This window comes from Hippopotamus amphibius, chromosome 2, assembly GCF_030028045.1.
Source record: "Hippopotamus amphibius kiboko isolate mHipAmp2 chromosome 2, mHipAmp2.hap2, whole genome shotgun sequence".
Taxonomy (NCBI): domain Eukaryota; kingdom Metazoa; phylum Chordata; class Mammalia; order Artiodactyla; family Hippopotamidae; genus Hippopotamus; species Hippopotamus amphibius.
In genome coordinates this window covers 10,591,111-10,612,739 of record NC_080187.1, presented here as the reverse complement: position 1 = coordinate 10,612,739, position 21,629 = coordinate 10,591,111, and the positions used below count along the sequence as shown (strand labels likewise).

General features: G+C 37.6%; 1 protein-coding gene and 1 non-coding gene across 4 annotated transcripts in view; one reads left to right on the top strand and one right to left on the bottom strand.

The window, feature by feature from the left end:
* SCAI (suppressor of cancer cell invasion) overlaps positions 1-21,629 on the bottom strand; it is a 130,725-nt gene that overhangs the window by 45,452 nt on the left and 63,644 nt on the right. For 2 of the 3 annotated variants that reach the window (XR_009051533.1, XM_057724314.1), the window contains exons 3-6: positions 18,688-18,819; positions 5,049-5,144; positions 4,405-4,491; positions 3,144-3,242 (exon numbers count right to left, since the gene is read on the bottom strand). Coding sequence is in view for 2 of the 3 variants with exons in the window: in XM_057724314.1 (XP_057580297.1) it covers positions 3,144-3,242; positions 4,405-4,491; positions 5,049-5,144; positions 18,688-18,819 (414 nt within the window). In the remaining variant the exon portion in view is untranslated. The remainder of the gene's footprint in view (positions 1-3,143; positions 3,243-4,404; positions 4,492-5,048; positions 5,145-18,687; positions 18,820-21,629) is intronic. The other variant, XM_057724315.1, reaches the window with a different exon arrangement.
* LOC130847223 (small nucleolar RNA SNORA64/SNORA10 family) lies at positions 21,042-21,169 on the top strand. The gene has a single exon (XR_009052008.1). It is a non-coding gene; the product is annotated as a small nucleolar RNA SNORA64/SNORA10 family (small nucleolar RNA).

Here is a 21,629-nt window from a genome sequence, read left to right as displayed (position 1 = left end):
GCCCCATTTTATCTTAATAACCTCAATTAGCCATTATTACAAAGATTACTGACTTATAAAGTCCATGCTTTTTTAGGAAGCAAGGGAATAATTTTTTCTCATGAATCCTTGTATATCATCCCTTCCTTTTAGTTTCAATTTTCCTCTTTCTTAAGAAATCCTTAGAAGCGCCTTTACGTCACCAAAACCAACCACACCCCTGCAAGGCTGTCACAGCACAGGTCAGAGGGTTAATGACCTAGGGATTTCTCTCACTTTCTTGACAGCTAAGCTGTCCATTTAAAGGGATGACTGATCTTTTTTACCCAGTATTCCTAGGTGTTTTGAAGATAGTATTTTAGATTATCTAGCCTGACGCATTGTCAGAAGTGGAATTCAAAACAGAAGGAGGTAGATGTCAATTCATACTTAAAATTTTAATAAGACAATTCCTTTAATTTTTGAGAAAAAACAGGTCCTATGAATCTACATAATAAATTATACAATCATGTAACATAGACTACATGAACATATATTGAACCAGGGATTGACAAACTTTCTGTAAATGGCCAGACAGTAAATATTTTAGGTACTGCAGGCCAAATGTGGTGTCTATAGCATATTTAACTTTTCTTTTTTCACAACGCTTTAAAAATGTAAAAAGGATTCTAAGCCCCCAGACAGTACAAAACCAGGCTATAGTTTGCCAACCCCTGTATTAAATAAACATATAGAAGTGGGTAGGTTTTGGAAACCACTGTGTTGAACTGCTATCCACTCATACACATGAGAGGCTCTCCTATCAAGCCTGAAAACCTGAATGATGGTCCAGGGCCTCCTGCCTGCTACAGAAGAAGTCATCCTGCGGACCTCACTGGAAAGGCCCACAATCAAGTCCTCCTTACAAACAACACGACTGGGAGGTGTCAAGGTCTTCAAGTTTAGATTCACATTTTCCACTATTAAAAACCTTCCATACTGTCACCACTAGAGGCGACATCATAATTCTCTTTGACAAAGTTCTGGCAATCCAGAATTGCAGGCTTATCCAAGCTGCTAGGACTGCTGTTTGTAAGATGCTGACTCTTGACACATCTGCCTGAGAAGCTCCAGGTGGCCAACTGCAACATCTCCCCTCTGCCTCTGTGTGCTTGGAAACTTCACCTTCTCCCCATCTAACTCTGACCAGATTCAGCCTCAGTCATTTACAACCATTGGGGTTTGAAGCTCCTAGTACAAGTGATTATGTGCTAATGTCTCCTCCACTAAACAGGATGGGCCACGGAATTGAGCCATTCTGAGAGCTGTCTATGTTTGGTGATAGGCAGTCACCTTGGTAATTGTTAGAATGTACCACCCCTCCTGGCTTTGACATAATCCTTAGGTACAAGACAATGCAGAGAGAACCCGACCTTTGGAGGAGAGACTTTTGCCTTTGAAAGCAACTGTGAAATTGTGGAATACTTTCTTACTTAGTTTTAATCTACCAGCTGTTGATTTTAATAGCTGCCGCCAACTGCTACCTTGACTGGCCCCCTTGCCCTGCGTGAACTAAGAAACAAACAACCTACCAACTGAACAAAATCCTTCCTAAGGTACAGGGAACAAGGTCAAGATTTTAGACTGGATTGTCCTTTGATTCTAAATGAGTGCCCTAAGAGATTTTGTCATCCTGGTTCCAAATAATCCCACCTCTGTTCACCTGCCCTGCTCTAGGAGGCAGCACAAGAAAACAATTCATATGTGGTGTTTGCTATTAGGGTAGAAAATGATTTTAATAACTCAAACTGTTGGGTTTTAACCAAGGAACCTAAGGCTAATTTCCCTCTTGACAAAGTAGAAAATGCAGAAAACTGAATTATATAAGGTATTTTATACTATTGCTTAAAATAGTTCTTTGCTTATATGTATTTTTCATACTCATACAGTGTTACATAGCCCTTTTACTTTTTTTTTTTTAGACATATAATTTATCTTACCAAGTATTCAGACAAATTGTACAACATGAATGCAAAAAGAAGGGAGCTGGAGGAAATACATCTACAGTGAAAGCATATGAAGCAAATCATAAGAAAATCTGAAAGTAATTAGATGGAACTTCTGATAGAAGAATGAAGTAGGGCAATGCCAAAGAGACTTGGGGAAAAATGTAGAATTCAGCATCCACACACCTTACTTGTTTCAAGCAAACTCCTCTAGACAAGTCTGAACAAGATTTGCAAGGGAATGAAGGGGATTTACAAGAGTGGGGCTTTCCCCAAAATGTTGCTATTTAGCTGGAAAGCCTATGATAGCCAACCACAAAGTGTTCTCTAGAAAAATAAGTAAAAACTATGTTTTTTTCTGTTTCTAAGAGAATACAATCTTTCCACTTATATAACAATAGTGAGTTCTGTTGCTGGGAGTAGAAAGAAGAGTCAGATATTCCAACAATTCCTGGAATGCTAGCAATAAAGATTCTCCAGCAGATACCTGATTTCTTCAATAATGGCATCCTCATCTGGAATCTAACCATAGCCCAAATATGTCTGGGACTCCCATGAAAAGGTAATCATCAAAAAGGAAAGGAGTACACTCGTCCAGCTTCTTTTCATTTTCCTCCTCCCACCCAAGCATGGACCATACATGATAAGGGCTCAACAGATTATTATTGGGGATGAATAACTTCTACATGATTTTTTTTTCCCTAACAGTGGAGCTATACAACTGTAAAATGGTACTGGATTTATAAAAGAAAATTCAAACAGCATTACAGCACTTTCTTTAGTCCTACATGACAGCTATCAACAGCTGTTGAATGTATATGAACTAAGACGACACAGACTGAACAGAACTAAGGTATCAGCTAAGCCTCATTTTGGAGTTGCTGCTTTTCTATGAAACTTTGCGTGACCCAAATCTCTCATAAAGAAATAATCCACCCTTCCTTTGTGCTCTGACTCTACCCTGGTATTGTGACATCTGTTATAGCATCTGTAATATTTATTGCTTTTAGGTAATGCGTCTCCAGATGCTTAAGAAGCCCTAGTATATAGCAGGTACACAATAAAGCCCATTAAATGAATAAAAGTTATAAACAAATGTGTGCTTTTCTGCGTAATTTCCACAGACTTAAAAATTCTGAGTGCTTTATCTTCCTCTTTTTAAAAACAGTAGGTGCATACCTGTCCTCTTTATTGACTTGAGAATAATATGATCTCTGTCTGATGGCAGAGTAGAAGGAGAAAGCTTCATTCAGATAGCTGGTCTCAGATGTACGCAGGCTATGAGAAAGAAAGAAAATCTTTAAATTTGACAGTGTCACAAACTTTACCATTATTCCTCTCTTCCTCTACTCCAGGGGATGGGAATGACTATCCTAAATTTGAATCAGCAAAGCAATAATCATATTACCCTTAAAATGTATAAAAAGAATAATAATGATAATAAAAACAAAATACCTCCCCCACCGCTCCCAAGCCTTTTTTGATGGCAACCCAAAGTACCCATTATTCTCATTCTTTGAAAGGCCTCTCCAAACAGCATTCCACTCAGTTAAATCTTTCCACCCGGGACCAGGCCTTTCATGACCTTCCCCAAATCCATACAGTCATTTGTCCTATGACTCATTTCTTTAGTTTTTTCTCAGAGGACTCAGAAATGGACTAATCCATATTAATCTTCATAGGATGCTGATGAGTTGGATTTTCTATTTAACATTTCTGGTTTGTTTTTTTAACTGAAGTACAGTTGACATACAATAAAATTTCTAGTTTTACAAGGGATTTCTTAAGAAAACATTCTACCAGGGAGAGTGATTTTAATAGTGGGAATCTGGGTGGCATGCCAAAAGACAGGGAGAGGAAGGAATTTTCTGGCCTATTAAACTACAAATGGTCCAAGCCTTTTTTATGAAATACCTGATATCACTTAATGATGATGAGATATACAGGTCCTAAAAGGAGCTCTCTTCTTTCGTTGACTCATGAGTGGGACTATACAGATGATACTACTCTAAGGATATAGTCAAAAGTATCTTTATTGACTTCATGCAACCTTTCACACATATCATACAAGGATGAGTTTTAAAGTGTCCTCCTGAAAACCACTCATTCAAACATACCAGGTATAATATGTCTCTGTACAGTATTAAGATCCAAGTGAAGCCATTAAGAACCATAAATTCATTCAGTATTTATCTTTTATCTAAAACCAAGATCATACTCCTTTAAATTTACAGATGAATCTGACCAAATGTTCAGAAGGTGAGCCTTTGATAGAAAGGTCATTTTAAAATATTGTCTTGATCAACATGATCTGAACTATGAGGATTTCACTTGAAATTCCTCAGTTTTCCCTCCTACCAAGTAAGTATCGCTGCATACTTCTGCATGCTGTGTTTAAATCAGGACAATGCTTTGTTTTTCCCATTTGCAATTCACTTACTAATAATGGTAGTATAGCTGCCCAATCTTAGAAGCAATTTCCCCTATTTGCCACCGCTTCAAGCCATACCGATTATCCAAGACTTGTCTGTTTTATATAGGAGATAAGAAAATAGAAATAAAAGACTATAAATTTCAAAAATAACCAAATCTGTTAATTTAATAGGATAAAATACCACCCAATTCATCATGAAATTTTGAATACATGAATTGAAATTCATGAATTTTTCATGAGATTTCAACATAATCATTCAATTAAATTCAAAAAGCATTTATTAAATGTCTATTTAAAGTAGGTTGAAATATAAAAATAAACTGCTCAGAGCTATGTTCATGAAAATGAGAAGCAACACACCCCAAATAGCCTTGGCCAATAAACAACACCTGTTTTAGAGTGAAACCACAAATATGCCTACCTATGTTAATTTGAACCATTTCAGACATAATAGTCTTTAAAAATCAGAAAATATTATATTTGAAAATTTTAAATAAATAGGGAAAAAATCAATTCGTTTTCCTTTGGGTCACAAAGATGAAATATATTAAAATACACTAAGAGACAAAAAGCACTGAGGTAGTAAAGGTCAAAACTGTGACTAATAGAAAATGGACCCTCACTCTCCTTTAACTATAAAAATCCTTTACCGATGCTGCTGCTGGAACTTCCAGAGTTTGGTGTAAACATCAAAAGTTCTTCCAAAATAGGACTGCCACTGCTTCTGCCCATATTGTGGCAAATCTCTGTAATGACAAATAAACATATATTCATTTTCAATCTCTTACGCTACTTGGAAATTAAGTCTTGTGATGACACAAACTGGACAGATTTAAAGCATCTGCATTCAGGCTTTCTTTAAAAAAAGAAAAAAGGTACAATTTCTAGAGCAGAAATAGTTCTATCACAGGGGTCCAGGACACATTTTTTCTTGTCTTCCACCTCTGACAGCTCATTCTTAGTCTCCTCTGTAGATGCCTCTCCCTAACACTATCTCCACTCTCCCTGGGTGATCTTCTTCATACTCACTTATATACTGATAACTTCCACATGTTTGTCTGCAGCTAAGAACTCAGCACTTGGAAAAACACTACTTTAGGGAATAAATCTAGAAGTGGACGTGCAGGTGGTATTGTTGTTCTCAACTATTCTATCCCTTCCCTGTAAGTGAAACTACACATCTTTGTCCTTGGGCCTGGTCGTATAACTTGCTGTGGCCAATGAAATCTGATTGTAAGTTACGTACGGCATGTCTGAGGAAAAGATTTAAGAGTCATGACACAGTTCAGCATTTTTACTTTTCGCTTTGACCTTAGACCAAGGGCTGCTCCTCAGCCTGGCACACAGAGTGAGACACATTTAATGGAGCCTCAGAACTGCAGACAACCTGTAGCTAACACGGGAGCCAGAAATAAATCTCTACTGTAGTAAGGTACTAAAATTTTGGAGTTATTGCAGCAGCCTTATTTAGGAAAAGCCAGTACAGAAACCGGTACCAGGACTGGTTATTGCCATGAGAAATTCATGTGGTAATGCAAAAGAATATGAAAAAGAATGTGTGTGTGTGTGTATATATACATATGTATTAAATGAATCACTTTGCTGTACAGTAGAAATTAACAAAACATTGTAAATCAACCAGACTTCGATAAAATAAATTTTTTAAAAACTTGAAGAAAAAAAAAAAAAGAAATACACACAGGACACTGGCATTGGGATTGAGTGGTAAGTAACTGTTACTGAAGGCTAACAGATAGTACAGTGGCAAAACTGCACTTGCCTGAAGTAACTTGGAAAGCAAATAATGAGACTAATGAACTTATGGATTTATACAAAGAAGCTGGGAAAGAGTATGCTATTAGGCACACTTAACAAAATACGAGAAAGAGATAAACTCAGAAAAGAACTAGCTACAAGCAAGGCTGAAAAGGAAAAGAGGAAATCTACAAATTCCAGAACTTTCAAGATTGAAAAATACAACAATTTCTAATGCATAAGTGTAAAAGACCCAATTGAGAAATGCTAGCTATAAATGCCACCTAGGACAGTCTCATCCCCAGGGCAAAATCTCTTCATTAAAGCCTGTCATGAAATTTATGAAAGTGGCCCCAAGTATTGACATATTCTTTCAGGGGGACAAAATAGATCTGGGGAAAGAATCTAAGGATTAGGCTGTCTTGTAGAAACCTGATAAGCTCAAGGTTTCTGTAATAGAGTCTAGAAAAGAGAGAGGCAAGTGTCTCAAAATATTGTGGGTATGGCTATCAGTACACGGAAGCTAACCTGAATCAAACAGACAGAACCAATGAAATCTTGAGAGTGTTGCACTCTCAAAAGCCATTTGTGTTATAAAGGAATAATAATCATTCATTGATTACAGCATGGTACACTTCTTATCTCACTCATGCAACTGTGGACAGCTAGTAGTGGATGTTCAGCCTAGCCAGCAGCTAAGGTGCTGGATCACGTGTTTCTCGTCATCCAACAGGCTAGCTTGGGTCTGTTTACAGGACGCCGGTTGCAAGGATCCCAAGAGCAGCAAAAGAGAGGGCAGCTTCGATGTGCATTTTTCTTTTCAAGTCTCTGCATCAATTTGCACTGTCCCATCAGTCAAAGCAAATCTCATGGCCAAGCCCAGTGTCAGTGTGAGAGGGAGATGACTCATGGGCATGGGTATGAGGAAGGAAGTGACTTTTACAAACAATCTATCACAGAGACCTCATGTCTTCCTTTCTTTTTCAATTTTGAAAATAATATGTCTCTTAGAAAACAAAAATACTACACAGTATACAGATAGGAGAATAAGAACAAGAAATAAAAAACACCTTATTGCTTCTCCCTTCTAGTCCCCAGAAATAACCACCATTAAAAAATGCATTTTCAGGGCCTCCCTGGTAGTACAGTGCTTAAGAATCTGCCTGCCAGTGTAGGGACACCAGGTTCGATTCCTGGGTCGGGAAGATCCCATATGCCACAGAGCCACTAAGCCCGTGTGCCACAATTACTGAGTCTGTGCTCTAGAGTCCACGAGCCACAACTAATGAGCCCACGCTCCACAACTACTGAAGCTCATGCACCTAGAGCCTGTGCTCCGCAACAAGAGAAGCCACCGCAATGAGAAGCCTGAGCACCGCAACGAAAAGTAGCCCCTGTTCTCCGCAACTACAGAAAGCCTACACACAGCAGCAAAGACCCAAACGCAGCCAATAAAATAAAATTAATTTAAAAATGCATTTTCATGTAATTTAAATGTCAGTTTTTCTATTATTTTACATAAATGGGATCAAACTTTATGTAACGTTCTGTAACATGCTTTTTTAATTTAATAATATAGCAGGTTTCTTTAATGCATACAGAATTATATCAATATTGACTGTGTATAATGTAGTACATAATAAACCAACTTATTTAACCAATCCCCTCCCGATGGACATTTATACTGCTTCCAGTTTTTCCCTGTCATGAAAATGCTGCAATAAACATCTTCATACTAATAAACCTGAACAGCTATGCGATATGAGTAAAAGACAAATTTCTGTAAATGGAATTAATGAGTAAAAGAAGATTTGCATTTCTGTACCAGATGTTAAGACAATGAGTAAAAAAGCAAAAGGTTTTCCTACCCAAAAATTTCCGACACTACATTACAAGAATGAGCTAGTAACTCCAGTTTTAAATCTATTTCCATTATCTTTACAATAAATACAAACATTTCAGATTACAGAATGGGTTAACTATAGATACTAGTTTCCACATTTATTGCAAGTTTTTATCTTTTTTATGTCTCCATGGATCTCTAGTAAGAGGCTGCATTAGGAAGAGCTAATCAGTTATTTTTAATTGAAGCTGTTGCTAGAATCTTTAAGACTCTTATCAAGTAGCTACTGCTAGGAAGACTGTATTTTATATAAAAGCATTAGGCTGCAACATCAACTTCACGAGAAATGACAACCCTTGAGTGCTTCTTTAAAGATACTATGTAAAGTCTCCAGGGAAATTTTCAAGTAAGCATTTGCCTACAAGTTCCTTTGCATTTCCAAAACTGACCATTTAATAAATCTCAGTGATATATCTTGTTAAGGGAGAAAACAGAATTAGAACTCAGTATTGTATTTCATGACTATAAAACTTCAGGTGTTCAGTGGAAAGGGTTTTAGGGGAAGGGACTTTTCTATGAGGGCTAAAAGCACATAAAAGAAGGTCTAAAAGGTTAGAACAAGGCTCCAAACATAAGTTGTAACATACAAGTATTTTCTGACTTACAGCTACGAACAATGTTGACTAAATTCTACACTATTTTCATTAAAAAAATTTAGAGCATCTACTTCTCCAGTCTGAAGAGTCTGCTGTAAAGAGAGCAACTTCTTTTTCAAAATAGGGTTTAAGTTTTTTGAAAAAAACAAAAACAAACAAAAAAACTTCCTAAAGGGTGAGTCCCATTATCACCTTTTTTCTAGTGAAACGTATCACAGAAGCTAATATACAAGCCACTCTAATATGATTAGAGTCCACAATTAACTAAGGTGCTTTATAAAGAGTTTTAGATAAATTCCTCAACTACTCAGAGCTTGACTCTAGTTTTAAACTCTGAATATATCATTTGGTCATCATTACTGTCAGTAGAGATGAGAAATTAATGGTCCATGGAATTAAATTAAATGGGGCTGTGTGAATTATCCCATAAGCCAAAGGACCTTATATTTCACATTTTGCAAAGGCACCTATGTTATAAATTAGCTGCTCATATCCTTTTACCAAGTCTTCAGAGGAAATTGAAAGCACAACACTAATCTCACTCTTTTTTCAAATCCTCAACTCTACCAACTAAAGTTGGGAGACTGATAGGAAGAAGTGTAGTGCAAATGATTAAACCTACTTCTCAGAGATGTTTCAAATGAAGAGTTGAAATGTCAACACAGGAAGTTTCTTCCAAGTTTCTATAAATCAACCATCTTTACTAAACTGAATTCACTAAGATCACTGATGCCTACCAACACATAAAATTCAAGTTCAACAGCCACTTTCCAGGCCTCATATCAGTCCCCTCTATGGCAATGACGTGGCTCACCACTTCCTCACCATCTTGTTCCTCTCTTCTTTCTGTTCTAACCGTGTCTTTCATTGGATTCTCTTTCCTTAGTCCGGTCCTAAAACGCATGGCTTCCCCAGCACAGGTAGGTGTAATACATATAAATACACACACACACACACACACACACACACACACACACACACACACACACACACACACACATACGAGGATGAGAGAGCTTAAATGAGTTGCCTGGGAACTCATGGCCAGTAAACTTTTGAGCTATGACTGAAATTCATAACCCTTTAGAGTCTGTAATCTAATACTCTCTCCTTTCTACCATAGGGAAAAACAACCTAGATTTTGATTCTACGTCAGTAAAGTCCTTCTCCGGGAGCTCACTCTCGGGATGCTGTTGACAACAACATTTTAACTTGTTTTGACAACAAGTCAAAAACTCAGTTGTGTCCTAATAAGCAGGAGATTAGGGCACACAGAGAGACACCTGGGATGCACATAATCAAAGAGACGACCAGGTGAGGACAGAGCAAGAAAATGGCCATTTGCAAGCCAAGGAGAGAGGCCTCAGAAGGAACCAAGCCTGCTGACATGTTGACCCTGGACTTCCAGCCTCCAGAACTGTGAGAGAATAAATTTCTGTTGTTTAAGCCACCCAGTGTGTGGTATTTTGTTCTGATAGCAAACTAACATAGGAATGATAAGGCAGCCTTCGAATCCCAAAATACAAGTGGGTGGGAACAAATCACCAACAGCCAGAAGATCTGCCGGCTATCAGCACCTGTGCAAGAAGAGAGAGAAGAAACAATGGGGACAGAGGATGGACTGTGAAGAAGAGAACCCCCCAAACAGCCAGTATGCATCTACTGGAAAGCACAGTGGACCATCCTGAGAACAGAAGCTAAAAGTTGGAGGAATTCTTCCTAAGCCAATAGCCCCATTTGGCTAGTGAGTACTTGAAATGTGTCTAATTTGAACTGCAATGTGTGAAAGTGTAAAATATTCAGTGTACCTCAAAAATTCAGTATAAAAAAATGTAAAAGATCTCAATACTTTTTTCTGTATTGATTACATGTTCAAAGAAAATATTTTGGATCTATTGGATCAAATAAAATACACTTAAAATTAATTTCACTTTTTTCTGTCTACGTTTTTAGAATTTGGTTACTAGAGAAATTTTAAATCACATTTGTGGCTCACATTAAACTTTTGTCAGTCAGTGCGCCTCTAGATTATGCAATCACGACATCTACTGCACCCAGGTGGCAGTCTACCTCAACTGCAAGCGCAACTGTTTTGAGTAGCAAACCACATAAAATGAAAGTAGGCACCACAAGCTTGTACAGATAGTTTAGGGTATTACCTCTGAAATAATATATACTTTATTATTACCTGTTCGCAGAACTTTGCCTCTAGGAAAGCATTAATTTTTTGAAGAAGGAACAGAAAGGGGAAGGAAAAGGGATGGGAGAGGAAAAAGAGAGCTAGGGAGGGGAGAAAGGGGACGGTGGAAAAAACTGTTAATTTCTTAGTAATCCTTTCCTATATAGGAATCAGGGCATCCTAAAAATAGGCTGTTGAAGAAAGCACTGTAGATGATTTCTTCTTTACTTTGAAATATAAGGAGCATGTTTAATAAAAATTTCAGCCATTATTTTTTTTTAAGACCAATACACTTCACTTTGGTGCACTTCTTACTATATGTATATTCATTAGTTTATTTATTGCTTCCAACATTTATTTTGGCTTTGTGTATTTGCTCCTCTGGAGTCAAATAACTACTGATTTGGAGGCCAATGCTGTTTCAAAAGTCATGGATATCACTGGTAGACACAGCTGCATGTCTTAAATACATGTCTCAAGATGTTGCCTTATATAATCCCACCAAGTATTCCATTCTGCTTCGGCAGTCTTAGTCACCATGGTAACTAGAACCCTGCAAGCATTTAGGCTTTTGATCATTTTCTGACATTATTCAAAGCTATTTCTAACATCATTCTCACTTCATTACTACTGTAACTACATGCAAGAGCTATTATAAGCAAAACGCCATTCATTTGATCCATTTCTCATTCTCTGGACTATGTTTTCTTACACAGTGAGTGGATGGAAGAGATTATTATGCACATGTTATAAGAAGGTATTTTCTGTCAGGAAAAATACTCCATTAAGATATTCATGGCTGGGAAAATGAAAAGGCTCTGAGAACTTGGATGAACAGCTTAATAAGTATAAGAAGAAAAGATACACCTTCAAGAGTAAAAAGAAAGTTTATTGTATCCAAATAAGACATTACATAGAAAGTCTAGCCTTTCATACACTGAAACGCACATTTTCACTGGGCTCATGAACAGTTAAAAAGCCCAAGTGAGGGAATACAGGGGGTTGTTGCCATGCTGTATGTTCTATTTCTTTGTCCAAGTACAAACCCATGGATGTGTTTGGTTTGCAAAAAAATACACTTATAATAAGTGTACTTTTCTGCAAGTACATTACACTGCACTAATAAGTTTAATAACCAGTTTGTGAACTCAAGAAAGAAAGAGAAAACACAAAGGAAAGCTAGCCAAAAGGTAAGCACTAACAGTGAAGGAAGGCTGGGAAGCACAGGCCCCCTGTTAAAAGCTGGTGCTATTCCGGCTGGACTCCCACTTCACCCGTTTTTTCCCAAGTTCCAAAGCTGGTCCACTACCACTACCAATATATTATGTTCTCTATAAGCACTGTGAACCTGTTTTCTATTCAGACCAACACAAATATGGGGGGTGGGGAAGGAGACAACCAAAAAAATAACTTCTTTTAATTATTCCCAAAGAATCTTTTCTATTTCAAAAGAAATGTGCAAAAACTACATTACATCAATGCTTGAAAGCAGAGAGGTGTTTAATTCTCATAACTCAAAGAGGTTCTTTGGAGAATAGTGTGGGGAAGAATACCACACATCCCTCCAACCCACCACCATGTGCAATTAGCACAGACTTACAGAGCTGATCAAGAGAGACCTTCCGATCGCTTTCCAATCGAGGCCTAATGCTGAACAAAACACTTTCATTTATACAAACAAGCACAGAAAATACACACACTCACATGCACCAGACACTGAGAAAATCAGCCCCCGAGAAAAAAATGGACCAAACTGGGCACTAAGTGCAAAGAGTCCCCACTAAGAGTTAATATGGTTTATAGAACATAAGTTTAATAGAGAATTTCTGATAAAACAAGATCATGTAAAACATGCTATTTTCACAATTTGCTTCTTAAAATTTAACAATACACTGTGGGCAACTTTTCATTTATATCTCCACTGACATCTTTTTAATAGTTCTATATTATTCTGTGTTTGTGTGTGAAATCAGTTTTCTTTAAAAGTGAAAAGAAAAAGGAAGAGTCAAAGTACTGATCTCTCAGTAAACTACAGACTTGCATTGCCACTAGCCACATCCGTCATAAACAAAAACCCAAAAGCATATAGAGAATATATATACTTTACTCACCCTAGATACAATTTTTGTATAAATAATTAAGGCTTGTTTAAAATGAAGGGGACCCTTCACACAAAACACTGAAAATAAATCCTGGTGGATTTGCTTACCTACTTTTCTAGGTCAAAACGATATCATGAGGGACTTCCCTGGTGGCACAGTGGTTAAGAATCTACCTGCCAATGCAGGGGACACAGGTTCGAGCCCTGGGTTCAGGAAGATCCCACATGCCGCGGAGCAACTAAGCCCGTGCGCCACAACTATTGAGCCTGCATTCTCGAGCCCTCGAACCACAACTACTGAGCCTGCGTGCCACAACTTCTGAAGCCCGTGCACCTAGAGCCTGTGCGCTGCAACAAGAGAAGCCACCACAATAAGTCCACACACCCCAACGAAGAGTAGTCTCCTCTCGCCACAACTAGAGAAAGCCCATGCGCAGCAATGAAGACCCAATGCAACCATAAATAAATAATAAATTTACTAAAAAATGATATCACAAAATGACCACAATAAGTTACAATAACATCCATCACCATACATAGTTACAAAATTTTTCTTCTTGTGATGAGAACTTTTAAGATCTACCTATTTAGCAACTTTCAAACACACAATACATTATTATTAACTATAGCCACCAAGCTGTATATATATCCCCATGACATATCCATGTTATAGCTGTAAGTGTGCACTTTTTAACCTTCCTCACCTGCTGAATCCCTGCCTCCACTCCTGCCTCTGGCAATCATCAATCTGTCCTCTGTATCCATGAGTTCGGTTGTCTCCTTTGTTTTGGTTTTTGTTGTTGTTGTTTTCATTTTTATTTTTTAAAATTATTTATTTTATTTGTTTATTGGCTGTGTTGGGTCTTCGTTGCTGCGCATGGGCTTTCTCTAGCTGTGGTGAGCGGGGGCTACTCTTCATTGTAGTGCATGGGCTCCTCATTGGGGTGGCTTCTCTTGTGGAGCACAGGCTCTAGGCTCATGGGCTTCAGTAGTTGCAGCACATGGGCTCAATAGTTGTGGCTCACGGGCTTAGTTGCTCCACGGCATGTGGGATCTTCCCGGAGCAGGGCTCGAACCTGTGTCCCCTGCACTGGCAAGTGGATTCTTAACCACTGTGCCACCTAGGAAACCCCTGTTGTTTTCAGATTCTACATAAAGTGAGATCATATAGTATTTGTCTTTCTTTGCATGACTTACTTCGCTTAAGCATAATGCCCTCATGGTCTATCCAGGTTCTCGTAAATGCCAGACTTCCTTTACCTTTAATGGCTGAAGGATATTTCTTTATCCATTCATCCGTCAATGGACACTTACATTACTTCCATATCTTGGCTACTGTATACAATGCTTCAGTGAGCATGGGGGTGTATATATCTTTTTGAGTTAGTGTTTTCACTTTCTTTGCATTAATGCCCAGAAGTAGAATTGCTGGATCCTATGGTAGTTTTAACTTTTTAAGGAACCTCCATACTGTCTTCTGTGGTAGCTGCACCAATTTACATTTCCACCAACAGTGCACAAGAGCTCCTTTCTCTCCACATCCTCACCAACATGTGTTTTTTTTGTCTTTTTGATAATAGCCATTCTAACAGGTGGGCGGCGGGTAGTTCATTATGGTTTTGATTTGCATTTTCCTGATGACTAAAGATGTTGGGCACCTTTTCAAGTACCTGTTGGCCATCTGTGTGTCTTCTCTGGGAAAATAACAGTCAGATCCTCTGACCATTCCTTAATCAGATTGTTTGTTTTTTTGATATTGTGCTGTATGAAAAGGATTAATTTCTGAACCCGATATAGTTTTAAGTGCTCAAAAACTAAACTGAAAGAGGTATCCTAAGCATTATAACAAATTTCTCTGACAGTGAATAAAGAGTCCTTAAGTTTAGATCTCACACAATTTTCCGTGTATTAGGGTTTCCTACTATTTCCACAGACACAATTTTACTCTGCAGTTAGTTTAAAAATAAATAAAATCTGTGTTATAGTTAAAATGGCACTTTAAAAAAAAAATCAAAATGAGGGAATTCCCTGGTGATCCAGTGATTAGGACTCAGCGCTTTCAATGCCACAGGCTGGGTTCAAGCCCTGGTCAGGAAACTAAGATCCCACAAGTTATATGGCGTGGCCAAAAAAAAAGAAAAAATCAAAAGGAGAACAGATTTGAGCTGGTAAAATATATTTACACAACCAAAACACTGAAAAAGAAGGTGAAATAAAATGATTCATTTTTAGGTAACAGGTATTTTTGGTATGCGGCCAAAGGATGTACCTGAAAGTGATTTATAAACTGTAGAGTGCTATGTGGAAATGTGTTCTGTCACTGTTACTGTTACAGCAGTCACAGAGTGATTTGAGTCTGGCAGAGAGTCTCCAGCAGGAGGTTACTTGAACTTTATGACTCATTTATGAATCAGAATCAGATTAGGAAAATAATTCTTTTTAAGAAGAGAAATGCCGCTGCTAAATTCAATATGCTTCTCGGACATACTAAAAAAAAATAATTTCCATTCACAAGCACATCAAAATTTCTAATGTCTGTCTTATTTGAATATATAGGTAGAAAAGCTAGTAAACTTTGGATCAAATACATAATATCTAGTTTTTTAAAAAGCAGTATAGCAAAAACCACTGATACAAAATGACAAGATGAAACATGTTGGGCATATGGTGGACAAATTGAAGACATTTTCTAAAAATGCTGAGAAAAAGAAAAGAGATGAAAAATCAAAAGAGAGTAGATGGTTACAAAGAATTTAAATTGGAAGTTCAATCTAAGCATTATAAGTATGAACAAGGAAAGAGGAACATGAAATAAGCAAGAAGAAAGAAAAAAATGGAAGAAATATAATAATCAATTGAAAAAATATGTTTTCTGATAAAGAAATGCCTAATATCTCATACCATACACAAAAATTAACACAAAATGGTTCATAGACCTAAGTGTAAGAGCTAAAACCACAAAACTCTTAGAAGAAAACATAGGAGTAAATCTCGGTAACCTCAGGTAAGGCAATGATTTCTTACATATGACACCAAAAGTACAAGTGATGAAAGAGAATGACAAGTTAGACTTCATTAAAAGTAAAGCATTTGTGCTTCAAAGGACAGTATCAAGAAACTGATGAGACAACCCACAGAATGAGAAAATATATATTTGCAAATCATTACATCTTATAAGGGACTTATATCTAGAATATACAGAAGATAACTGCAACTTAAAAATAAAAAGATAAATAAACCTAGAATGATCAAAGGATTAGAATAAACATTTTCTCCAAAGAAGACATAAAAATGGCGAATAAGCACATGAAAAGATGCCCAACATCAGGATTTCCCCGGCAGTCCAGTGGTTAAGACTCCGTTCTTCCACTGCAGGGGGCTCGGGTTTGATTTCTGGTCAGGGAATTAAGATTCCACATGCCGTGCGACATGGCCAAAAAAGAAAAAGAAAAAAAAAGATGCTCACGCTCATCATTAGTCATCAGGGAAATGCAAATCAAAACCATGATGTGATCCCACTTCACACATACTAGGATAATTATCATCAAAAGACAGACAATAAGAAGTGCTGGTGAGGATGTGGAGAAATTAGAACCCTCATACATTGCTGGTAGTACAGCCCCCTTGAAAAACAGTCTAGAAGTTCCTCAAAAGGTTAGAGTATCGTATGAGGCTGCAATTTCACTCCGAGGTATATATTCAAGAGAACTGAAAACACATGTCCACGCAAAACCTTGTACACAAATGTTCATGCAGTATTACTCAAAACAGCCAAAAAGTACAAAATAACTTAAATATCCAACAACTCATGATTGGATAAACAAAATGTGGTAAATTTGTACAATGGTATATTAATGTCTAATAAAACGAACATAGTACTGATGCATGTTACTATAAAGATCATGTCAGAGTTATTATACCTATGATAATGTTTTAAGAGTTGAGAAAAAAGGAGTTTGGGAGCCATGTCAGAAGTTACAGTGGGGATTTTCATGCAAACTTTTAAATGTCTTCTTATTCTTTAAATCTACCAACATTTTAACTTTTTTACTGCCTTAATAAACAGGCATATGGAGATATGCAGGAAATTTGCTTAACAGATACGGTAAATCTGAGGCTAGCATTGAATAGGATGTGGCCGTGGGTTTGGCTTTGTTTGGTTTTTTTTTTTCTTCATATTTTTATAATTTCCTCACAGATTATTTGAGGTCAGGGACTGTTAGTTTTATTTTCAAATTATCTGTACCCAATATTGAATGTGGCATATACTGGGGGCCAAGTAAATACTGAAAAAACACAATATACCTGGATAATAAAGGGGAACAAAGGAAAAAAAACTCTATGCAATTTAAAAGTTCTACAACATTCAAGGGGGAAAAAAAGACTCAAAACCTGGCGTACTGGGATCTTCTTTTGAATTATAATTATGAAAGAATATAATTCTTTAAAAAGGTGTAATTAATCTATAAAGCAAAAGAAAAGGCTGATCTCAAAGACCTCTTCTGTAGCGCAAAACAGGAAGCAGCAGAGTGTAGGAGTTAAGAACACCGTCTTTGGAATCCTTCATTTAACAAATGTTTGTGAAGCACCAGTAACGTGCAAGACCCTGGCTTAGGTAGTAGAGGAACAGTGACACATAGGTTCCTCCTCCTAGAAGACAATCATAAGCAAATAAATACAATCATATGAGGTAGTGATGACTTTTACGAAGAAAATTAAATGAATATAGAGCTGAGAAAGTGACTGAAAGCACAGCTTTAGACAGAATGGTCATGGAGGACTCCTTTAATGACCCTGTATTACCTTTACAATTGTAAATGTTTTTTTTAAAGATATATTCTGTAAAATAAATTCTGCCAGTACAATTCTGAATAAGGATGTAGAATACAATTACAAAATATGTGAAAAGATTGCATTTTCACCCAGAAATAAACTGCAAATTAAAAATAACTCACTAAATACAACATTGTAAATCAACTATACTTCAATAACAAACAAACAAATAAATAAATAAAAACAACTATCTTTACAATTATTCACTTCTATATAGTTTCTCCCCCCAAAAAACCTATTTATCCTTAGTATTTTACCTATAGCATGAATTTTACTGTATTTATGACTGAAACTAAGCTAATGGAGCTTTGGGTCTGAAAGAAGTCAATACCCTAAGAATTTCATGAACTGCAATATGGTTAAACCATTTAAATAAAACAAAATGGTACAAGATTATTTATCCACCACGCACAAGAATACACAATCAAAGACACATTTTAACAAAATCGCATATAGCTTCTGCTAGCAGTCAGTCAGGGCACACATAACTGTTTAGAAAACTTTATCATTACTTTAGTCAACAGATACTTCATCATAAGAAAAAGAAAGAAAGAGTAAAAGAAATAAGCAAATAAACAAGTATACAGAAAATGTAACAGAAGAGTGGCCCAGGTTCACATGTATATGCATCCCAGGCTCCTTAGATAGCAGATGCAAAACAGGTATGATGTGGAGTAACATGTACAAGACCATCTAACAAAACAGCTCTCTCAACTTGAGTAAAACAATATGTTATTCTCTTCTATTGTTTTTCATCTGAAAAGGAAGAAATAGCGTTAAAGAAAAAAAGCACGATCAATTCTAGTATAGATTTTTATATAACATTCTATCCATAACTTCCCAGAAACTTACCACACATCAGCCATGGGGAAAAAAAGATACAGAACTAGATAAAAGTCTAGGACATCAAGAATCCACTAACCTTAACCCATTGAACAGCTGCTTGGATTTATCCAGAAGGTAACAAAAATCTGTAACGGTTTTCCTCTCTCCCTGTGGGATGTCATCTTCAGCACCTCCAGAGGACATGATTTCCTTAAGAGCAAATTCAGTCCTGTAAGAAAACACGTGTCCATTTATCGAGTAGGTGAAAATAAAAAGAGAAACAGACTTTAGCTATTTCATCTGATAGCAATTTTTTTTAAGATAGAGAAATCTTCTGATTACAATCAAATCATCAAAATAATTTAAGCATAAGATGGTGTGGGAGAATAGACAATCTCATATCGTGGGTGGGAATGAAAATTGGTACATCCATATTAAAAACCAGTTTTTAAAAAATATTATTTTATCCAATAAATATTATTTGAAAGCCTAAAATGTTCCAGGCACTCCTCTACATGGTTAAGAATTAAAAATGTTGATCTTTTTAACCTATTTATCTATTTGATCCATTCTGTATATCCATTCCGGAAAATGATCCTACAAATGGAAAACCCTTTGTCCATAAAGATATTTATTTCAGTATCATAATATTTAAAAGCTGTTAAGAAACTAAAAAAACCAAAGAGGGAAATGGCTAAGTACTTCATAGAATACTAATGACTACACTCTACCCTACTACTAGCTTACAATTATACTTCAGATGATGAGGCAATAATATGGATACACTTCAGTATAAAAGGGATATAAAAACCACACACACACACACACACATACGTATGCTTTAGAACTATTTATTATTGAACCCAAACTATCTTCCTGTGTAGTCAATCAACATAATCAGCCATTTTTAAAACAGCAAGTTGCCGAATAGCATGTATAGTATGAACCTACTCTAAAGAAAAAAAAAAAATCATTTGTGTTCACATACAGATAAAAATCCCTGGGATGACATAAGGAAATCTGGTCCCAGTGTAGGGTGAAAAAATAGGCAGAGCAGACAAGGACCAAACACTAGAGATGGAAGTTAGGGTGTGGTACAGTTATTTTGGCAAATATTTTTCTCTCCAACATTGTCTTAAACAGACAATTGCAGTTGCAAAGCAGGAAAATTGTCAGCAAGCCTAGAACTGTCACAGGGCTGCAGGATAACATATGGGTGGCACTGGAGCCAGCTGATGGGGAAGTAGTTTACAACACACATGGACAGCACTGGGTGGTCCCTGCACGTTCACAACTTCTCTTTTCCCACCACCTCTTTCCATACTCCATGGGCTAGGTGGTTTTAATAAAGGGAAACAGACCTTGAAAAGTGCAGTCTGGGAAGGGATTCCACACGACAGTGACCCTGAGTAAGTCATCTCCCACACTCAACCCTCCCACTTCATTCTGTAAACCCAGAAGGAGAAGCAGAAACGAGGCACCCCTCCTTGTATAGCTCATGAGCCAAAGTGGCTAATATTCCTCAGGACGTAGGAGTTTACAGGAGAAAAACAGAAAATAAAAGTTCAAAATAAATAAATTCAGTAAGAAAGCTTTATATTAGACATAAAGCAGAAAGAAAATATCATAATGAAGCAAATAAAAATACTGGGTATGAAAAATATAATCATTGAAATAAGTTTAATAGATGGATAGACTGAAGAGCAGGAAGGATACAGCTGAGCATGTTAATAAGCTAAAATATCAGGTTTAAGGTACTCTGCCAAAAGACATCAGGAAGAGATAAAATAAGAAAGAAAATTCAAGAGATATGGAATAGAGAAATGAAGGAAATCAACATCCACATCACAGCATCTATAGAAAAGAGAAAAAAGCATGTGAAGGGGGACTTCCCTGGTGGTGCAGTGGCTGAGAATCCGCCTGCCAAGGCAGGGCACACAGGTTCAATCCCTGGTCTGGGAAGATCCCACATGCCATGGAACAACTAAGCCCGTGCACCACAACTACCGAGCCTGCACTCTAGAGCCCGCGAGCCACAACTACTGAGCTCTCATGCTGCAACTACTGAAGCCCTCGCGCCTCACACAGAGGGTAGCATGCTGGGTATCTGAGCACAAATTGTGAGGAGATCATCCACATCCACACAAAAGGCCAGCTTGCACGGGATGGTGGAGCCTGAGTGCAGTGAGCAGGGTGACCACGGGGACCGGCAGGGGGAGTGAGCGTCTGAGCAGGGTGAGGAGGGCATCTCCACGTGGAAGCCTTCAGAGCTAGAAAGAGATTTGTCATATAAAGGGGATTCATCAAATAAAATCTGTTAAGGAAAAGGGGACCCAGAGTTCTCTCTGTAAGAGAAAAGAGACACAAACACGGAAAAGGAAAATGTTAGAATGAACCCTGTGGACTGAAACTGGAGGTGTGGGTGAACTAATGGATTTTTAAAAAGAGACATATCTCTCAGCTCCACTTAATCACATGCTGTGTGTGGCTGGCCTACTTTCAGAAAGGGAGAGGAAGGCCCTCCTAACGCACGACAGACTGGCCCACAGTGGCCTCTCTGTTCCTAAGAGTCAACAGCTTCCGCCTGCAACTGGGGTTTCACCAACCCTCTCCTGTTTTTCCTTTTCCAGCCAAGGCCACTTTTGATGCCAAGACCTACAGTTATCTCACTCCTGATCTCTGGAAAGAGACAGTGTTCACCAAGTTTCCATATCAGGAATTCACTGACCATCTTGTAAAGATCCGCACAAGAGTTCCTGTGCAGAGGACCCAGGTTCCAGCTGTAGCCACCACATAGTTTTATGTGAGAAAAATGAAGTGAATGAAGAGAGAGACAGGCATAAATGTCTGCAGCGGGGTGGGGGGGAATACGTAAGTACACTCCCCAGTTCTGCAAATTTGTCTACTGAGAGGGCCTGGGAGCAGTAACTACCCCCCCTCCCTCAATGGTACAAACTAGCTCGCACCCAAATCTTGGCTTCTAACACCATTCTCCAATAAAGGGAACCAGAGCTCCTTGGAGAATTGTAATAGGCTAAT